The 22285-nt window shown below is 33.3% G+C and overlaps 1 protein-coding gene across 4 annotated transcripts in view; it reads right to left on the reverse strand.

The window, feature by feature from the left end:
* LOC129800766 (SCY1-like protein 2) overlaps nt 1–21714 on the reverse strand; it is a 142502-nt gene extending 120788 nt beyond the window's left edge. For 2 of the 4 annotated variants that reach the window (XM_055845385.1, XM_055845383.1), the window contains exon 1: nt 21426–21714. In XM_055845385.1, coding sequence (XP_055701360.1) covers nt 21426–21596 — 171 coding nt within the window. In that variant the 5' untranslated portion in view covers nt 21597–21714. The remainder of the gene's footprint in view (nt 1–21425) is intronic. The other 2 variants (XM_055845386.1, XM_055845384.1) reach the window with 2 other exon arrangements.
* Nucleotides 21715–22285: the final 571 nt, after the last annotated feature.

Consider the following 22285-nt stretch of genomic DNA (forward strand, 5'->3'; position numbering starts at 1 on the left):
CAAAATTTTCAATCGACTTTGCCTCTTCCCGAGAATTTTCCAACTGACCACAGACCGTACTAAAACGTGCTTTCCCCATAGCAAAAGAAAGCGGAATAGGAATAACAAGCGAAAAATTCCTTGGAATTTTCCACTATTTTTCCTTAAAAAATTCCATAGGAATTTTCCATAATAGGTTCCAAGGAAAATTTAATGGATTTATGCTGGATTTTTCCTATAGAATACATCCATGGAAATGCTCGTGGAATTTATGTGGATTTTTCCACCAAAATAAAATGGAGAAAAAATGAAGCTGTCACATGCACCTCATGATTTTACTTCCGAATTTTATAGAAACGGCAAAGATTACGAGGATTATAATATGTTTTTATAAACCAGCAATAACGAATTGACACTTTGAGCAATAAAAAAATATTTTATTAAAAAAAAAAAAATTTCCTAAAATATATATTAATTAACATAAAAACAGCATTATTTTAGGTTGGCGACCTATTTAATGTAATCACTTCACTATTATGTACACGAAACGCAGCATCGCATAATTAATTATATTATAATTGCCACATGAATCACTAGAAACGTTTGCGGAAGGTTTGGAAACAAAATTCTAAAAGTTGTCGCAACACCATTTTATTTGTTTGACATTTCAGAAAACTAGTGGAAAAATCCATATAAAACACTATGGAAAGATAGTGGAAATTTCCATATGTTTTTTCCAGCTTATCCCGCGGACGTTTCACGTGTGAGTTTCCATATAAATCTTCCGCGGAATACCGCGGAATTTAACGCTGGAATTCCAGCATGTCGTACTAGTAAATTCCATGGAGCACTATGATTTCCATGGAATTTCCGGCTTTAAATTCCATAGGAAAACTTAGTGGAATTTTAGCGTCAAATTCCAGCGAATTTAGCGATTTGGACGCAAGTTTTCCATTGGAATTTTTGCGGAATTTTGCTATGGGGTTATCTGTAAGTTTATCTGTCAAAATTCAATTTTCCACTGGAGATAATTCTACTAAATCCAATGGAATCAGTAGAATGGTGAATGACTCTCGAAGAATGGTTGAAGTGTAAATGAGCTGAAGTACGCCCCTTGATGGCTTTTTGTGGCTATTTCATTGCGTGGAGCTCAACAAGTGGCGGATCAGCCCAATTGGCTCCATTTCCTCGCTCTATTTGCATGCGACAAACAATTATTTTAGTGCTAATTACATTTTAGCTTTCTCACCCGAGAATTGTCTAGTACACTGACACCCACTGAAGTTCATGTCGAAAGGTCAAAAGTTCAAATTTGATCCGTAATTAAATCTGCACGTCCTTTGTCTTTTGAAGATTGAGAAAGTTTTATATTTCTCCAAATTCATTCGCATTTATTTGTTATTGAGATTCAGTGAATTCCCTCCATAGAGGCTCGTATTCTATTTTAAATTTAATTCTGTGTCTGTTGAAAACATGAAAGTTTATGAGCGCCCACGGTTATTTGAAAAATTCACCCACACGGAATATTTCTTCGAGTTCCTAGGCCGGAAGTCACATCAAACCAAATAGGACTTTGTCTCCCTGGAGGATTTTCCATCTGTGTTTCCCAACTCTCCACCCACTCAGTCATCGATCAGCAACAAGTTATGGTTGAATACATTAGGTCCGGGAGGAGAATGGAGCAACAATGATGACCTACTTTTATCCACACAGTGTCGCTATCTTATCGCACGATGGGGTCGCGTGACGGAAAAGTTCATGGGCGACGCAATATTTGGATATTTCACCAACTTCCGGGAGGATGAACTGTCACGCGGAGAGCTTCTGCTTGGTGATAAATTTCATTACATGAGTTAGTGAATGTTTCGTCTGTTTTCGCATTCAATTATTCACTTTAGGGAAAAACAGTTTTGTTGGTGTTTGCTACCCGGAAAAAGCATCATTTCTAGCTCAGTTACTTTTTAACAGATGGAAGAGAGTTAAGTACATTGAATTAATATTGCAAATGCTGCACTAAACAACATTCGTTAGATCTAATTAGAGTTTTTTGGTTGAATTCAAATTCAAAATGCAGAAAATTTCCAATTGGAAAGCAAAAATAATTGACTCTAGAGATTTTTAACACTGGTCGTCAGGTGCAGACCATTTTAACCAAATATATGGAAATGGCACTACCTCGCGAGTGTCGTTTTAAAAATGCAGCTGAATTGACTGGAGATCATTTTGAATTATTGAAGGTCAAATGTTAATCACTTTGGAGGACTTATTTTTTTTTTACCAATTTGATCAAATTTGAATTTTTTGGGAAGGTATTAAAGTTTGCAAAATTCAATAGAGTTATTCATGGTGATATCACAGTGTTTATCGTCAGTTAAATCAGCATTTGTCGTAACTTCCTTGTGACAACTTTTCAGGAGACGAAATTTTCAGTTCAATATTATTTTTCTTAAAAATGAGTCCCGAATGCGATACTTTTGAGTCAAAATAATGAAAGTGGCACTAATAAACTGTAAGTTAACTCGAGAAAATCTTTATAAAATTATTTAAAAGCTGCAATATTGAGAAATATGTTAGAAGAAACACAATAATATTTTATCGTAACTTCCATCGTTTATTATAAAGCCGTAACTTCCAAAGTATGGAGATCTTTGAAGTTACGACAATTTCCTAAAATGCATTATATCTATTTGAATTATTCTAGTGATAATAAAAGCGCCTTTATTTAACTAAATTAGTTAATAATACTGTTATCACTGTCCCTAAAAGCTTTTATTTCATAAATTTTTTTTGAATAAATTTTGTGTGCCACGTCGCTTGTTTTGTTTTGAATTAATGACAGATGTGTAGGGATTTTTTCTCACTTTTTTCTTGCACATATTAAATTAAAATGATTTCATGTTACACTATTCGGCCTGTCTTTGGATATTTGGAAGAATTTGTGAACGTTTTATTGAGAAATATTACATTTTTGCTGCAAATTACAAGCCACGCAAACGAGCAAAATAAGTTACGGCAAATGCTGATTACTGAAAATTTTGTATGGAAATTTGTCGTAACATCCCCAAAAATGGAAGTTAGGACAAATTCTGATAAATTTTTCTTAATTAAGGGCACTTACGATAATTTTTGTTTAAAATAATTTTTAATGGGCTTATAAAAGTTTCTTTTTCTCAAGTTCGTATAATATACAAAATTACGCTGATTCCAAATATTTCTCAAAATCGCAAAAATGAAGTTATGATGAATGCTAATTTAACTGACTATATATTGAATAAAGAATTCTGAGATGCCGTGTTATAAATAGAGAATAGTGAAGTGATAACTTTAAACACAGTGTCGACCTAAATTTCGTGTTTTTGTGTCATTCCATGGGCGATTTTTAAGAAATTATTATTTTTGCTCGCATTTTTTTTTATTTATCTAAAATGTTTAATCGGTAATGCTTGTTAAGCAGAGCATACCATTTTCTTTGTAACATCTACAGTTTCTTGATAAATCAACAATATTTTTGTTGATACAATGGAGACTATGCAAATTTCCAATGCAGAAATTCTGCCGAGAATCTGCAGATTTTCTACGTAGAAATTCTGCCGAAAATCCACAGATTTTCTCTTAATGTACTAGAATATACCGTTACAATTCACAAAGCCTCCGAGTAAAATCGGCGGGTAGAGCAATGATTTGACGGGTAGTGTGCTGGCTGAAATATTTTTTGTTCGAATTTCGAAATCTGTCAAGTGTCAAAAATCTGTCGTTTTTAACAGACAATAAATTTGCACAGCACCAATTATATAAATCGTTAGACAGATTCAAGAAAATTTTATCTCAAAATTACTCGGATGTCAGAGAGCTTTGTGTGCATAGTAATACCTGACCTTTGTCTGAAGTTTTCGAAAAAATGTCTGAAATGACTGAGATTTTCGAAAATCGAAGATATTTTACAGAAATATATAGTGTAATTGACTTTTTAGCAGAGACACCTCTGAAGAATCGAATCTAAGCTCTGAACACAGTGCTATTATCACTCGATTGAAATTTTCTTTGTCATTACAAACCAATGAAACCGATGAAACCCAAGGATTTTTCTTTTTTTTAATTCTAAACCCAACAGTAATTCACTGGATTAAACTAAGCAAATTGTTTAATCTTTTATTAAGTAGTCTCAAATTCGAAATTCAAACGCAAAATACTCTCACCCTATTACTTTAATGAATTGAAATTAGTATTCCACTGGTGTAAGTTTAATTAATTATGAATTCATGTGAAACGAGCTTTTAATTTTGAATCCACAAAAAAATGTGTAAAATAAAGCCATGGAAAAATATCTTCTTCGAATGTTATACAGCTTCCAAAAGAACAGGCAATAAAATTCGATTAGACTCTCGTCTTGTTCCAATTTTTCGTCTTGTCCCAATGTCATTTGTCCATGTGAAAATATTATCCTCGGCTATTTATTATTAATTCACATCCATGACGAGGTCTCTTAATCTCGAAATATTTTTCATGACACCTCCATCTCACTCCGAAAAAAAAAATAATAATATGAGCTCAACATTGAAACACGACGCCCCATCGTTTATTCTGTCTCTTGCTGGAAGCTGCCCCATAAGAATTGAATAATTGATTCGACAACACTGCGTGTTAATAAAAATTTCCCCAGCAATAATAGAGAGCACTCATAACAAACCCAATGCTCTTGTGTGTAATAATCTAATTAGATGACATGACAAATGATTTTTTTTCTGCCCCTTTCCTATCCGCGTAAAATAAAGAATTAGGTATTTGCTGAAGGTCCGGAAAACGCGATGAGAATTCAAATTATCGTCATTTACATGATGGAAATGGTGAAGACATTAAGGGGTAAGTAATGAGTGTATCACGCACAAAAGGAATACCTTTAAGAACCTAAATTTCCCATAAACCTTAAAGGTGGAGAGAATGAAAAGCCTTCGGCTAAATAATAACCCAAAAGATATCGTCAATATGAAGAAAAGTTTTCCCCCTATCGAAAATTACAAATAAACACAGAAACATATTTCACAATCTCATTCCCAAAATTTATTTGCTGGAAAGCACAAAAAGTCACTCTTGGAATTTGCAATTAAATTTTCTATTAAAATTATGTTGGAATTTTCATTAAAATTTCTGTATTAAATTGCTTCATTGAGCGCAAATATTATGCTGACCTCCTGAGAACTCCTGAGTAAAAATATTATTTGAAATTTCTGCAATTTGCACAAAAAGTTCCTGTTCAATTTCTCGGAAAAACAACTCGAGCGGAGTGGCAGGAAAATCAAAAGGCAAATTGCAGTCAAATGTAGTGAAATTTACAACTGGACATGATGAAATATTTGTTCAAACACTTGCTAATATGCTTTACAGAGATGCCAAAATTACAATTTAACCTCAATGGTGAAGAATTTTCTCCCCGACGAATTCAACATGGTAATATTACCACATTTTTTCATATTTATATTAAATATTTAGGGATTTATTAATACATGAATTAATAATTTAAAAGAGTATCAGCGCTTCTCACTATCAGTAATTAACTCATCCAAAAAATTAACAGAGTGGTAATGAGTTTCAATAAAATAAAACGCATTAAATTAAATGAAAAAGTACACAGAATGATAATTATTTAATCATGCAGTGGTCAGAGTTAACATAGTCCAATCGTTCATAATATGCTGAAACGGTAGACATATTAATTTCTATTGAAAAAATATAATCACAGTGATAAAACACTGATATTTCGAGGATTTGATCACAAATAAAAATAGGGGAAAGCGGGGATGATTAAGACATGAGAATCAGTATGAATTAAATATTTTAAAATAAGTTATTTACAGGTTATTGCAAAAGAAAGTTGATATTCATTTAATTTTAATTCAGCTTTAGTTTTTATTGAAAAATAGCCAAGGGGTAGATAACTGTGCCGCTCATGGTTCACTTGAGTACTGATCTGCCGACCTTGTCAATTTCTAGTTCTATAAAAATCGTACGGATCTGCCGATTTCTTAGTAAAAAAGTGACGATTTGTAAATTTTTAGTTCGGGAGCTTTAAAGGTTCAGAGTTCAGAGTATTAAATAATACTGTCCCATTCTCTACGTCCACCTCCACGCGGTGAGTCCTGGACTCCAGTCCAAATTTTTGGTTAGAGAATGACGGAGGAGCCCAAGAAGCAAAAGAGCTGCCTTATAGAACCTAGTATTAAACAAGTCTTTTAGTGCACTTTTAAAAGACTTAAAGTGAGACTTTTCTGTTGAAATACCTACAGAATCTCTTAAAATCTTTAAAAGTGTGCCACTTTACTTATAGTAATCTCAGTGATGGAACCAAGAAGTTATAAGCTAAGTAGTTATAAGCAAATAAAAAGATTTTTGGTTCTATATTGCCTTACTTGGGGAATTCTACAAGACTATATTGAGAAAAAAATGTTTCTTGGGAGGGGACCTTGTGTTGGCGATCTGAACTATATTTCTCAGACTTCGGTGGACACCGAGGTACAAATTTCGAATAATGGTTATTAAAATCAAACTTTCAAAGTAATGTCCAACGCACAATAACTTTTGTTTCCAAATATGCCTTTGATATGTCAAAGAGAATGAGTGCACTAAGAAAAAAGAGGGTTCGATTAGCTTTTTTTCATCATAACTTTAACAATTTTTGGTGTAAAAATATATCAACATTTTTTAATGTTAATTTTACACCTTTTTAAGGGTAAAATTAACATGAAAGAGGGTAACTGTAACCCCCAATACACCTAAAAAAGCGTAATATTTACACCGATTTCGGATCAATACTGCAGGGTAAAATTAACATTTCCGGAATATTATTTTAACTTTTTCGGATTTCTCTCAGTGTGGGATCTATATTTAGTTATCTCACTCACTTTCTCAGAAAATTTTGAAAACATATTTGCAAACAAAAGTTAATGTGCGTTGAGCATATTATGAACTATGTTGGCACTAACTCTCTTTTTTAATAGTTTTTCTTGTTTATTTTTTATCTGAAAATATGTAGGTAATTTCGAAAAAATGTTTACAAAATAAAAATTATTGTGCGCCATACATAACATTCGTAAGAGAATGTTTTGAAAAATGCATGATAATCTGAATTATTTTATTTTATTTTTGAATAATTTATTTCTTGTAACATATTTAATAAATCTATTTTTTTTTAATAATTTGTTAATTGAGAAGATAGCTTTTATAATGGGTGTGGTCTATTTTTCTAGAGGTATAACTTGATTTTATGTTCTCAATGTAGCGATATTAAAGAAATATAAGAAAAGTGGAACCTTGTGAAACTTACCCATCTTTCCCGTCTGAACAGAGTAAACATTTTGAAAATTAATTCAATACTTTCAACTCAAAAGGGAATAGCATTCCTTTGAAGAGTTATTGACTGACATTTTATGTTTCAGTTTTAGCCACTGCAGTAGCTCTTAAGGATGAATTGTTTCCTATTCTGCTTCACCGAGTGCTTGGCATTCGTGCCTGACGTGGAGATATCTTACGTGAACCCTTGTGAGGATTAAACGCCCTCTGAGACGTACATTTGGGGCAGAGTCACGCCGGGTCATAGCTATATGAATGCTTTGCGGAAGACTGTGTCAAATAAAGTTCATCAGGACTTTGTAGGGGTTTTAATGATAGAGGTGATAAAAACACAGTGAAATTTCTTCCTTTTGCTCAATTAATTAGTCTGGAGATAATTAGAATTATTCTGCACAGGAAAATGCAAGTGAATTTTCTTGACTGGTGACCTCTTTTGCTTGCGTAAGAGTAACTATTCTGCCTAGTTTTAATTCTCGAGGTCCGCAAACAGAGAGCAATAATATAAAATAATTTATTGATTTGAAGTTGTCTAGAGTTCAAATGGTTAGAGATAGCGATTTGGTACATTCGTGATTTCCTACAAATGGATATTTCTTAAGAGGTACTTCTTCGTATATTATCAGTTGCATCGATTGTTGTCGTATCTGCATTTCTTTTGTTTCAGCATTTAGTGTAAGCTACAACCCAGATGTTGCCTCTTTCTTAATATCGTCGGTTGCGTCTACCTCTGTCGTATCTGCATTTCTTTTGTGGCAGCATTTTACGCAAGAGGGGACGTCTATATTGTAGCTTGCACCGAATGAAGATACAAAACAAATGCAGATACGACAGAGGTAAACGCAACCGACGATATGCTGACCCAAAAGAAATGCAGATACGACAGCGGTCGATGCAACCGACAATATTTTTAAAACGGTTTAGTACGATATTTTATTGTCTCGAAGTTTCCTTCCACTCTTACGGTCAAAAACAAAAGATACCCTCTATAGTTTGGAATGATGGGGGATTCATCTTTGAGGGATTCTCCTTTTTTATTGCAAAATAATTGTTAAAATGTAATAACCGACTGTACATTGTAAAAATGTAATGTGTATATAAATAAATAAATAAATAGCTAGAGCAGAAAAAAATCATCTATATAAGTCAATGACCTTCAATTATTCTTTCTAATAATTTTTCAAGGTCAAAAGTTAAATCTCTCTAAAATACGAATATCTCTACCAATATTTATCAAGAATTAATTCATTAATTAAAACAATTAAATTCTAAACTGCTCTCAAGTGGTAAAAAAAGGTAATGAATAGGTAATAATCTGGTAAGTAGATGTAGTAGATGTACTAGTAGTCACTATACTAGAAATATTGGCGATAGGTCGTTCACATTTAGGAATTAATTTTTCACAAATTATTAGATGTTTTTTTTTTGAAAAAAAAAATCTACTGAGGAGGCGTATGTAACCCTGTCCAACACACTTTTTAACCGTCACTGAATTTCAATTCTTTACATTAATTTACTACAAATTCTATTGATTTAGATAAAGTAACTATCCAAGACAACAAATTGGTAACCAGAATTAAAATCGTAAAAGAGGATGAAGGAAAATATTATCAAAAATGATGCGATGTCTAATTTTTCGTGCGTCACTTCATGCAAAAGCTTTGCATGACTTTCTGCGAAGCTAGAAAATGACAACAAAATGTATTTCTGCCTCTGTTTGAGCTATTTTCCCCAAGTTAATCGAAGGATTAAAGTAACTAAAACTCCTTGCTAGATAGTAATTCGGTAAATTCGGCAAATGGGTTAATAAAAAATCATTAATAAAGCCCTTACTTGTAGTCAATTTTTCAATGGTTTTCGTTTGATTTAAGAAACAATTTAAAGCATCAGAAAACTAATTAAAAATATTATAAATTAAATTTTCTGCAGAAGTTTATTAAATCAATTGATATCGATTCATTCATTACCACAAATTGCTCAAGCTCTTGAGTTCGAGCACTCTGCGAATTTTCTTCAGTCACTGTTTTTCCCTCAACTGGTGCCCTGCAGGCATTTATTGGGGGGCAAAGGTGTGTCTTATCACTTCCATATCGTGTCTGCGGGAAATTCTATTCCATCCTCAAACACTAATTTGATTTGCTACATTATTTGAAATTTAGATTACTCACGAAATGGAGGTGTGGACGAAAACCACTGGGCTATAATTCCATTTTCTTGGGGGTGCAAATTCACGCTTGGCAAAGGCAAGACTATTGGGATTTTCGGTTAAAGCCCCATGAGAAAGCTCCTCCCATGGTATATCCATAAATTCGCCAAATGCTCAAAATTTCAAGATTTAAACACATAGATTAGAGCTAAGGTGTAACTGCATCGTAAAGTAAGGCAGGGATATTATTAGGTTCTTTTTATGTGTTCAGAGTACTTTTGGCGTAGTTAAATCGATAAATTCTAAAACTGCTGGGAAAATATTTTTCTACTAAAAGGATTAATCTAATGGATATCCATTCACATGGATACACCACTATTCTTTTTCATTAAAATCCTATCGATTTCTCTCTTATACAAAATCCGTTCTAAACTATTAATTTCATTACAACAATGGGAAATTGAAAAGAGAGCTTTGGCAGAGTGCAGAAACTTTTTTGCTCAAAACTTTAGGTTATATTACATGTTAAAGGAAAACTTTCTATTATAGCTTTTAATCTTTTGCCAAGTTTAAATGTCATGCCACACAATTTAGTAAAATTATTTAATTAGTGTAAGGGCATGTAGTTATGAATAAAGAAATAGTACACTTAGATATAGTATTTAGTTAAATATAGTCAGTTAGAAATCAATTTTGATCAGTAAAAAGAATCAATTTCGGTATGAGTAGAGGAAAGATTTGTAACATCGTGATGTTGTAGCTTTGTAAAAGTAGATTTTTTCAAAGATACTAAATAAATCTCATCCATGGTCGGATTTTCTAATATTTAGCTATTCCAGTACCTCATAAATCCTGATAAATTTAGGAGCCTAGGTCTTTTTCCTGTGTCCAAAAGCCAAAAATTAAAAAAAATTGACTACAAACAGTCGGACTATAAAAATGTTTTAAGTAAAACTGCAACCTTCTATTTAGATTGCACTTGCCTTCCCATGAAATCCTGGAAAAAGAAAAATTTTAAAGGTTTTTTTCATCTGGTTTTTTTTCGAATCTAAATCTGTCAAGAAACTTTTGGTCGACACTTCAAATGTCTTATGAGCTAAGAAAACAAACAACATATTTAAAGGACTGTTCAGAGGGTTCAGGGCGCTTCCTTGGCGTAGGGCCTACATCAGCTTTACCTCGTTGCTACCTCCTATGCCCAAAACTGAATATATAGCAACGAAGTTACGATTTCGCAAAGCACGGGACCAGTTGCTATCCCATTTAAAGTACTAAAGATTTGCATATTTGAAATTATTACTATTAGGGTAAGTGTACCAAATTCCGGCCAGCTTGCAATTTCGGCCACATTTTTTTATTCCTCGAATTTCCATGAATTTTTAGGTTTTGCATACTCTAGTTAGAGTTTAAACAATGCAAAAAATAACAAAAAATGCCGCTTCGACGAACCAGATGATCTGAAAAAGACATTGGAAGAATTCCAGGGCACGGAACTATGAGAATGAAATTGGCGGAAATAAGCCACCAATGCAATGCCTACATTGTTATTCATTTTATAATAAAATGTATTAAGAATGATTTTAGAGAAAATAAAGACGATAAACTGTCTACAAGATTCCAAGCAAAACTCCTTATAAAAAAGTTACAAATATATTCAATTTGTATTAAAAATATTATATTTCAAATTTGAGACTTTGGCGTTTGCATGCAACTATGCCGAAATTTGGTACACTTACCCTACATTTGCCAAATTCGGAACTTCAAATCTGGTTTGTCTAGTAATCTAAATTTTATCTTAGCAATAGAAATAAAGCATGAGAACCTAAACAGACAAGAGTTAATGATAATCATCAACAAGTTCTTAAAGTATGTTAGAGCCCTTTTTCGCAAGGAAAAGGCAAAATATGGAATAGTTCTTTAAGGACTAGAAGATTGGATCAACAGTTAATTGCTTTGGGGTCTAAATTTTAATGCGACGCATAGCCTCTTCCCCTCAATTTCTATGGTCACCATAAAGCGGTCTAGATTCGTGGTAGGCCCCGGTACACTCAGGTGAGTGATAGAAGATTGGGTAACCAACCCCTGGAAAATTACGAACCTGGGGCTAATGAAGAAGGTATTTGGTCCTTCTGGTCCTTCTAGAGAAGGTTAGACGAGGGATTAACAACCCCTTCCCGGAAGAAGCAATATTGTTACGAAAACTCGCAAGTAGCCGTTATAGGATAGGACGGACTTTACGACAGCGACCTATGCTATGTTTTTGAAGTGAGCTGACGCAGATTCATCAGGATTGGAAGAGGTTAGTGCGAGAGGCCCGATCCTTAAAAGGGACGTTGCAACCACCTAAGTAATTCAATTGTATTATTTCGATGATAACTTTCTACGTTCTGTACCTTAGGAAATTTTAGCCCCTTTAAGACCTATCGAAAAGTTAGGGAACAATCTGTGTTGATGACTTTTAACAAAGGTTTACAATAAATGCATTAGAATTATTTTATCTTTCTGTGATTTTACTCACTGTTAACTCACCAATCTTTTATATTCAATCAAATTCTCCTTCTCGAACTTATTTTATCTTTTTGTCTTTATTAAAAAACCCTCTATCACTACGATTCTCATCTTAATTTTTATGAAATTGAAAATATCCTTTATTTCTTAAAAGCTTAATATTTAAAGTTTAATTGTCCAAGATTTAAATTTAAAATCGAGCAATTATGAAATAGCTTTCACTTTAGTGTGGAGGCAATAAAAAAAACTGATGTTAAATTGTAGGTGATAAGCTAGCATATGAGGAAGAAAGTAATTGAAAAAAAGTTTCCCCTCTGAGCTTTTTTTTATTTACGGCATTCATTCAATAAATTTTACAACACAATACTTTGGTAGATTTTCAATAGACATCCGCTGGGAAAACAACAAGCGTGGGTGTTTCTGTATACGGGAAATATGTGTTTTTGTGTCAACAAAAGCTTCGTGATGTGGTTGGGGGCTTTTGCCAGCTTTTTGCATTTTTTTTTGTGCAAAAGTTGCTTCGAGAGCTTTTGGAGGATGGGACAGTACAATGAAATTGTTAATTGTGTGTTCAATTTCTCAAATAAAATGCCTGAGATTATCATATGAAAGTGAATATTTGTATTTCAGAGAGGGAGCATTTTATGGTATTGACTCAATCTTGGAATGGAAATTTTTACATCAAGCCCAAGGGACAAAATCTTATTTACTGCTCTCATATTGGCATTATTTACACAATAGACACATGAAACACCTCATAAATAATTGATTCAGTACGTCTTTTCTTTCATAGAAAATCCAATATTTCTCTTTTAGCGGAGGTTCCATCATGATCACAGCTATTGTAAGACTATGGTTACATCAATCATCTCTTATTGAACTAGTATTAACATGTTAAATGTTTCGAACACCTCTAAGGACCCAAACAGACTCAGTCTGATCCTCGAGAATATTTATACTGTAAAATTTTGCAGTAAAGATTTATCCTCAAATGAGGTCCTTACCATAGATTTCCATTACCTAATCCTTTTTTGCGAGAGTAATTAAAACTGATTCGGAATAGACTGGCTTGATCCTACTGATTTTCCTTAATGTTATTTAAAAAGTGTTTAACGATTTAATATTTCCCAGACGTTATAGGTTTACTAAAGACCTATCCAAAAATGTATCAAACTTGAAAATCCATTAAATTCTCTTCAAGATAGAACATTTTTCATATCCGTTTTTGAAATCAATGGTTTCAATGTCTGCACATTATAGGCAATAGCCTTGGTTTGAAAAGTTGTATTTCGAAATCGAAAAGTCTTTTTCGACCTCGAAAATTCAAATTGGTTTTTTCTTTATTTTCAAAATGGATAAATGTTTGACTAAATTTATCCTCTTACTTTAAATTTGATATTCTTCTGTTTTTCTTTCTGTCATCCACAAGATGACGTATCAGAAATTAGGTCAGCATTTCTCTCTTTACAATGCCCCAAAATAATTTTCTTTAGGACATATCTGTTTCTCTGTTCAGGAAATCGTGATACTGGTAGGATTTTCTTATGTATCCACAAAATAACATCCCGGATCATTATCCTGGCCATCCTGGCTAGGATTCATCTCTTGACCCTTTCCAAAAACCACAGTACTGTAGACGCATGTGACATTGTATTCCTGCTTTTCGCAATCTTCTATTTAATTCTAGCACGTAAGGATGATCCTTAGACCATCTTTAAGTGAATTTATAGTAACCAGACCATCTTTAATTCCAAGGATTAAAGCAAAGTTTACGAATCTGCGGTACTCTTGGGTTTCAGTGATTTCTCTGGACGAAGCTCATAGAGTCAAAGGGATTCACTTGGTAGAAAAATTTAGTTAAATATTTATTAGTTTAGAAATCTTTGAAATTATGGTACGTTTTGCATGTCCGCTCCATACGAGCGGTACTGAGCCGTAAATATAGTGACTTATTCTTTTAGCTTAGATTAGGCCTTGTGCTGTAGCATGGTCACCTAGTTTGTAAGAATAAACATGACCAAGTCTGTGCTTTTAGAAACCAAGACTGACTCTTTAGATCCCGAAAATGATTTTGTAAATGACATTAAAATTTGTCACCGTTTTGTAACGCTATTCAGTATGCTTACTTGACTTGTATAACTCGGGATTAAACTAATTGCTGATACTTAAGGACTCAAAGCCAATTGATCCTGTTATTTACATATCAGCAATTTGATTATTATTAATCGTATCGAGAAGTATTACAAGTATTACATATTTGCAAAGTCCATTGTAGATCGCCCAGGTGCGTCTTCCTGTGGTGTGGATGCTTCTTCCATACTCCCAGATTTGATACGTGAAGGCGGTGCATTATATTACGTTATTAACATGCGAAAATGTCTTTTTTAGACATTCAGATCTTTGAACCGGGCGGGACTCGAACTCACAACACTGTGAGTCAAGTCGGGGATCGATCTGGCCAAGAGCCAACGGTCTTGCCTATTGTGCCACTGCACTTAGATCCTCAGTGGTGCCACTGAGATCCCCGCAATTCGAGATTGAAGTGTCAAGAATATCGAAATTCGAAATGGCAGAACAATCAGCGCTAAAGCGGCGGGTATATGAACTTGTACTTTAGGCTTCCGGTAGATTTTCGAATAGGTATGGCTTGGCTTTGGAGTGGCTTTGTCTCTTCGAAAGGTTATTACTGAACGGAGCCAATGGGTCGATATCTCGAAAAGCCAAAATCCGAATTCCAACACTTTAGATTAGATAATCATCTTTTCGGGATGTTCGGGATTTTGGTTTTTTGGAATCTTGATCGAAAACTGAATCACTGATTCCATAAGCTACAAGAACTTTAACACTAGTTCATTCCGAGTAGATGCCTTTTTGCCGGAACTGCCTTTGGGCTGGGGTGAAATATGGAAAAGTCAGAGCAGAAAGATGAAAGGAATGATAGAGGCGGAATTTCAAGGGGTAGGAATAGAAAAATCTTTCTGTTGGACTTTGTCGCAATTAAATGACCGTGACACATTTTCCGCACATCAATTGCCGATTTCCCCTGAGAAAAACCCTTCAGAACATTGGGAACAATTCAAACTGTTGCGCATCATTGATTTCCACCCACGAAAATAGGCTGAAACGGCAACAGGATATCGCTAAACGATTATCGAGAAAAATTCAATTTTAGAATGATTCCTGTTTGCTATATGGCGAGTTAAAAAAGAACCATCCCCCGCATTGAGTGAATTTAATTTAATCAGATATTGATTTTAATCGAATGTGAAATCACAATTGCTGTCAATTCTTTGCCTGGGATTTGCTTTGCTCTCATTTGCGAACAACATTCAACAGTTATTTTCCAACTCTAGCAATTCCCTCACGCTACATTTGGCGGGAAATTTTCCTTCTGCCAGCATTAATCGTCAGCTAAAGCGATGGAGAAATTAATCTACTGCAAAGAAACATGCAGCAAATCACCATGCAGTTGAGTTTTTCATTCAGGAAAAATGCCAATATGTCTGAAAGAATGAATTCTCAATTGAGTGTTCTGCAAGTTCTTTGGCTGCCAATTGATTGACAGGGGATTAAATGATTTCTCCTTGATTTCTTTTCCAGATATTCAAGCTCAATTTACCTCTAATTTCCTGTTCGATTATGATGGCATTTTTTCGTTAAATAACTGTCATTTTGAATTTTTCAAATCTTATTCAGTCACTTTTTTATCATGTGTTTTTATTTGTAGATTAAATTGATTAAAATTATTTACACTTCAAACAATTTTTTCCAAATTGTCGAAAGCGTTGAAAGCTTTTTAAATAAAATATTTACACATTTTCCCTGGTGTTGCCTAGTTTATTTAACTTCAATATTCAGTTCATTTAATTTGCAGATTTTGCTATGATATTTTATTCATTTCCGAATTGAAATGATTCAACCGCGATTGACTATAAAAGTTATTGATTGAAGTGGATTGGAGCGTTGTAAGGTATCGGATATTCAATTTTTTTTTACAGATTTGAGCTTTATTTCCATAAAACTCTTTTTCTGTTTATTTAAATGTTATTGGTTTTTTTTAATTCTATTTTATTTAAAACCGTTTAATAATAGCTGCTACAAGTTTTAGTTAAATGGTTTATCATAAAGTGGACCTAAAATATAATCAAAGAAGAAGATAATTCTTATGTCATAGACACACGTACAACTTAAAGTGAGAGACGACTTAACGTAAAGCGGTCTTCAGACTTGAAGTTTAGCCCAGTTCCCGAAGGTCTACAAATCCTATGTAGCGAGAAATTTAATTGCTTCTTGAAAGCCTAATAGGTTAATTATCTTTAGCAATCCAATTCTAAGTTAAATCTTTCCAAAAAAATCGTGATTGATAAGGAATTAGAGCAGTTAAGCCATATGGCTAAGTCTTAGGTCTGAAACCCGTATAAGTATAATCGAAATAATGATTTGACTAAATTTCCATTAGTTTCCAAATTCGTGTGTGAGGTCACTTCCAACATTTTCTGCATTACTGATACTTTACTGATGCATCCTCAGTTTCGACCGGTGATCATCAGAGGATTGTCTTCTTCTCAAAACCAAAAAGAAAATCAATTTTCTCCAAAGCTTTCGACCAAGGTATGGGTCTTTCTCTTGGGCTGAGAATGTTTTATTATTTTAGATAATTTTCTTTTGGACAATTTTAACAATATCTTCTACTTACTCAATTAAAGTTTTGTACGAAAATATTAGTGAGTCTATCACAAATCCCAAATTGATACCTTCAATTGTTTAGGCTCAGTTTCATAATAAAATTTGCTCAGTGAACTTCAGAGTTAAATGTTAAAAATGTCACTGAAGAATTCTAAATCCCTGTTTTATAATAAAATTGTTTATTTCTATTAACATATTAGTACCCAGAAAATTACCCAGAAATATTATAACTTACTTAATTAATAGCCCCAATTTTTCTAGCTTCACTGAGCTCAACTATGTGCAATTTTTTTTTGCAAAATCCTCAGTAAAATATACGCTGCGGAAAGTAATCTTGTATTTTACTGCCAAAGCTCTCTTCCGCAACCAGAGTGCTTTCCATATAATGTTTCATCTCCAGTAATATTTTATTCATAAGCTTGGGATAGAAACCCATTTTAAATATTTTAATTATAGTAATATCTGGTGAATTCTGTCACGAATAATAAAATTTTCTGTTTGACCAAAAAAAAATAGCTTCCATTAGGATGTGCATGGAAATGACTAGATCCGGATGGGACTTAATTGAATGAGTGAAAATCATTGGCAGATGGATTTTTCAATTATGGAAAAAGTGATGAATGATTTGCATGGTTGAGATTGGCATCGACTAACCCCCCATTTCGAATTGATTTGATTGATTTGGGGCTGCTGACCTCGCGTGACAACATCGTGTGTAGACTACGGAATCACCTGAGAACTTTCACACCCAAAAAGCTCTTCCTCACACAATTCCTTTTGTGTTGGAATTTTAATTTACTTTCTTACATAAACATTATGAAGTGTATTCTAGAAGAACGTTTTCACTTCCGCTCGAGAGTTCTTTTCTTTAATGGAGAGCAGTGATTTTAAATTACTCTGTAATATAATCGTGTAAGGTTTTGAGTTTTTTGTGTAAATAATTCCAAAAGCCTAATAATTTAGTAACTTTAAACGAGTTTGTAGAAGTTTCGAAATCTTAAAAATTTTGGAATTAATCAAAATAAATTGTTCCAGGAAGTAAACTTGTTACACACTCTAATGCCCAACGTATTCAATAACTTTTGTTTGTAAACATGTTTTCCAAATGTGCTATGAGCGAGAGCAAGATGACTAGATCAATTTTTCATTCACTCTCATAGGAAATTTTGAAAACATGTTTACAAACAATTTGTTTTGTAAACATGTTTTAGAAACTGCTTATACGAATGAGTAATGACCAGAGCACAATAACTTTTGTTTTGTAAACATGTTTTTGATTTTTCTGTGAGAGTGAATGAAACCGAGATCTAGTCATCTCGCTCACTCTCATAGAAAAATTTGAAAACATGTTTACCAACAAAAGTTATTGTGCGTTGGGCATAATGTCTAGCGCACAATAATTTTTGTTTGTAAACATATTTTTAAAATTTCCCATGAGAATGTGCGAGATGACTAGATCTAGCTCACTCTCGTTGAAATGTCAAAAACATGTTTACAATTGCGTGTTGGATATAAATTTGTTATTATTAATATTACCAATATTCAACTAAGAATAAGAATGACCACTTTATAATCAATTAGAAAAAGTGACCCCTGTGAAGTTAGTAGCATAGAAAACTTCTAAACTTAACTTCAAAATCGATCTTATTCTTTTCTTTTATTTTTTACAACATTTTCCTCGTGTAATATAACTTATACAAATAGAATTATTCTGAGAATTTTTTAAATTAAAAACAAAATATCTGTAACAGCGCTAATTATATTGAATTTTCAGGTAAATAGTAAATATAACCTCAAAAATCTGTAGTATTTTGCATATTTTCATTTTAAGTAAAACGTTTGATGAAAATACCACATTCTGCAAAGGCTGAATTTTTTTTGAGAAACGCTACAGTCTCTCTAGGTAGGCGATCAAAGTTTACGAAGATAACTCCCTAATTTAATCTGCTGAATTTTGCATTGATCTAGAATTTTTTTTATGATATTGGAATTTTTCTGCCAACTATGTGTTGGAGTTTTCTAACCATTTCTTTGCGATTTTCTAAATTTTACATCTCTCAGAATGCGAAAAGTAATCAAAATCGAGCACCTGAATTCCATATATCAGAAGAAGGATTTTTCAAATTTCAAAATTTTCTTGAAGTTTTAGTTCGACAGTTCATTTTGAACACAACATATGTATTTATTAATTCTGAGTAGAAAAAAGCGCGATACCTTCACTGAAAAAAAAAAAAAACGGTGGTGAGATTAACTCTTTTTCCTCATAACTTTAACACTTTTTAGGTGTAAAATTATATCAACATTTTCTTATGTTAATTTTACACCATTTTAAGGGTAAAATCAACATGAAAAAGGGTAACTTTAACTCCTAATACACATAAAAAGCATAATATTTACATCGATTTCGGTTCAATACTGCAGGGTAAAACAAACATTTTCGGAATGTTATTTTAAGTTTTTCGGATTTCTCTCAGTGTTCGCACTGAGAAATCCGAAAAAGTTAAAATAACATTCCGGAATTATTAATTTTACCCTGCATTATTAATCCAAAATCGGTGTAAATTTAAGCTTTTTAGGTGTATTATGGGTTAAAGTTACCCTTTTCATGTTAATGTTACACTTAACAAGGTGTAAAATTAACATTAAAAAATGTTGATATATTTTTACACCTAAAAAGTGTTAAAGTTACGAGGAAAAAAAGTTAATCGCACCCCCTATTTTTCTCAGTGCGGACGATTTATACTTCGCACAAATTATTTTTTCAGCTAGTCTAATGCCTCAAATTTTCAAAGAACTATGTGTAAAATCTATAATGAACATAGAGAAAAAAATGAATTGTTAGAAGCTTGAGTCGTCCGAAGCGCGCTTTCCCTTAAGGTGTCTACATATTATAAGAAATTTCTATCAAAAATGAGCTTCAAGAAGTGTTCATCAAGAAAATTGCCTACACATTGGTGAGAATTCTTGACAAAAAGATGGATTCTTGAAGAAAATTTGTCTAATGTGTAGACAAATTTCTTCAAAAATCATATACAAGTGAAGGTAATTTCTATCAAGAATTTTTGAAAGAAATTACCCGCTACACATTGGAATAAAATTCATCAAATTCATTCTTGACAGAATTCTTGACAGAAACCATTACGATTGAAGATTGTTTTTCACGAAAATTTGTTTTTCACTGCTGGAAAAAGTGAGAAAAGCGTTTGGTGAAGTTCCTTGGGATAGTATTTAGTGAATTTGTGAAGAAAATCTTCTAAATATTCAAGGGAATAGTGTTTTTCTTGAGATGTCGTTCCTGGTGGAATCCAACCCAGCCTTGAAGGAACATTTCCTGTGATTTTCCTCCAGAAATTGCCGGAAGTTTATCCATCTGTGTATTCTTGAGGTGTTCCACAGTACAGTGGCCTCGTACTCCATGGATTGCAAGATAGATGGAAAGGAGAAAATTTACGGGCACTTTGGAATCTCTGCCTTGGTTACCAATCAAAACAAGAGCTAACCAGAGCCACCGAGGAGATCTCAATGCAAACGAGAGCTGTCCGGAGCTACCAGAAGCCATCACTTGAACCCCCAGAAGAACATCAGAATGATCTTTTATATCATTCACTTTCTCAACCACTAGGAACTCTGTGGGATTGCTTCCTTTCGAGAACATCAGAACTGGATAGCCACATGCCTTCAATTCCTCATGTCAATGGAACATGGAACCCAGTAAATAAATCAGTAGTGGAATTATTTTGGAACATCCATGGAATTTTCACAGGAATATTCTTCTACTATATTAATTTAAAAAAACACTATTCCCTTGAATATTTAGAAGATTTTCTTCACAAATTCACTAAATACTATCCCAAGGAACTTCACCAAACGCTTTTCTCACTTTTTCCAGTAGTGAAACAACAAATTTTCGTAAAAAACAGTCAGAAGAGGTAGAGACTTGGAAATGATGGCAATCTGTCATAAATTTTTGATGGAAAATAAAAAACCCAATGTGGAGGCATTTTTTTTCAAAAATTCCTTCAAAAATATGAATTTTTCTTTCAAGAATTTTTGAAATAATTCTTGATGAAATTAGCTCCAATGTGTAGACACCTTTACTCACAACCATTAAAAAATCCTCATAACCTCACTAACCTTCTTAACCTTATTTTGCTCTCTGTCAATGTTAAGTCAAAATTGTCAAAATGAAAGAAAATAAATTTTAAAATTGAATTACCATTTAATTTGCCATAGTACACCTGTCTGTTTCAAATGCCAAATTTAATTTTCAAATTGTTCAACGAACAAATTTTAAAATGTTGGAAAGATCTCAGTGTTAATATTTTTTTCACACTTAAAAATGTTAACACACTTAAAAACACTGAGTGTTTATTTTGTTTTACTTTTATTTGACGGAAATTTCTACTGTCAAAATAACCGTTAATCGACTTTTAAATTACATAACGAAGAGTTTGAAAGTAATAACCATTATAAACGTTTACGTATCTTCCGTATTTTTTTCCTACTGCCCAAACAATAAACTTGTTCGTGTAATTAAATAATTTTCATTTCACCAGAAGTGACCATGTAATGCATATTTTATGTTGAGTGAATGGAGACACAGGAAAAAAAAGTAAAATAAACATCCCAAATATTTACGATGGCATGGAGAAATAAATTGGAGCTTTCAAAGTTTCCCGTGTGGTTTAGTGTGGCAGAGAGTTTTCTTGTGTGACTGTGCTAGAGGTGTGGCTGAAAATGGAAATGGGATTGAAATTGAAATTACCTTGCCGTCGCATTTCTTGTAAGCCTCATATATTTTCCAGACCAATTCCGGTCCAGCTGCTGCTGTTTGTCGGCCAATTTCGAAATATTGCGATATGGGATTGCTGTCGATTGGATTCTGTGGAGCAGCTGTACCACTTTTGAACTTTGAGAACATCGTTGCTGCAGGCATATTATCACAAATGTTTCCTCAAGCACTGATCTCTTTTTCTGGTCACCCCTTGACCCATAAACACTCTCTCTCATCCGATCACTATACAGCACTTATTTTCCACGGCACATCCCTTTAAGAGAAATAGAGATAACAACGGGCTCAATTAGCGATTTTATACATTAAATTTTGCACTCAAGAGATGCACTTTAACCGCCTTGTGATCTCTTTGTCAGACGTAAACACAAACAACCGCAATTGCAACAGAGAATGTCGTGTAATTTTAATTAATTTAATATTACGGGGGTGTGAAGAGGGAACAAGGGAGAACAGAAATATTGTTGGTGCACATAAATGGTGAACAATATTAATATTTAGCAGTGTGAGGAGAGACATTTCATATTTCGTCGCATCGCTGGCAAAATCAACAACAATCCAATTACCAGGTTACTCCCCAGGTACATAATGAAGGAGTGCTTTCTGGGTGTTTCATCTTCTCTTTTTCCTCCCCATAAAGCTTTCTCAAAGCACCTGAAAGCTTTAGATCTTCCAGCCTCGAGAGAAAAGGGTATCGAATTGTGTGCCTCTTGTGCTTTTCTCTGAGATCTTTGAGGACAAAGTTAAAGAGAAAATCAATGATGATACTCATAAAATATATTCAAAGTTGACTGGTAAGTTCGTAGCCTAATAGAAAAATGATTTTAAAATTA

The sequence above is a fragment of the Phlebotomus papatasi genome, chromosome 2 (assembly GCF_024763615.1).
Source record: "Phlebotomus papatasi isolate M1 chromosome 2, Ppap_2.1, whole genome shotgun sequence".
Lineage (NCBI taxonomy): Eukaryota > Metazoa > Arthropoda > Insecta > Diptera > Psychodidae > Phlebotomus > Phlebotomus papatasi.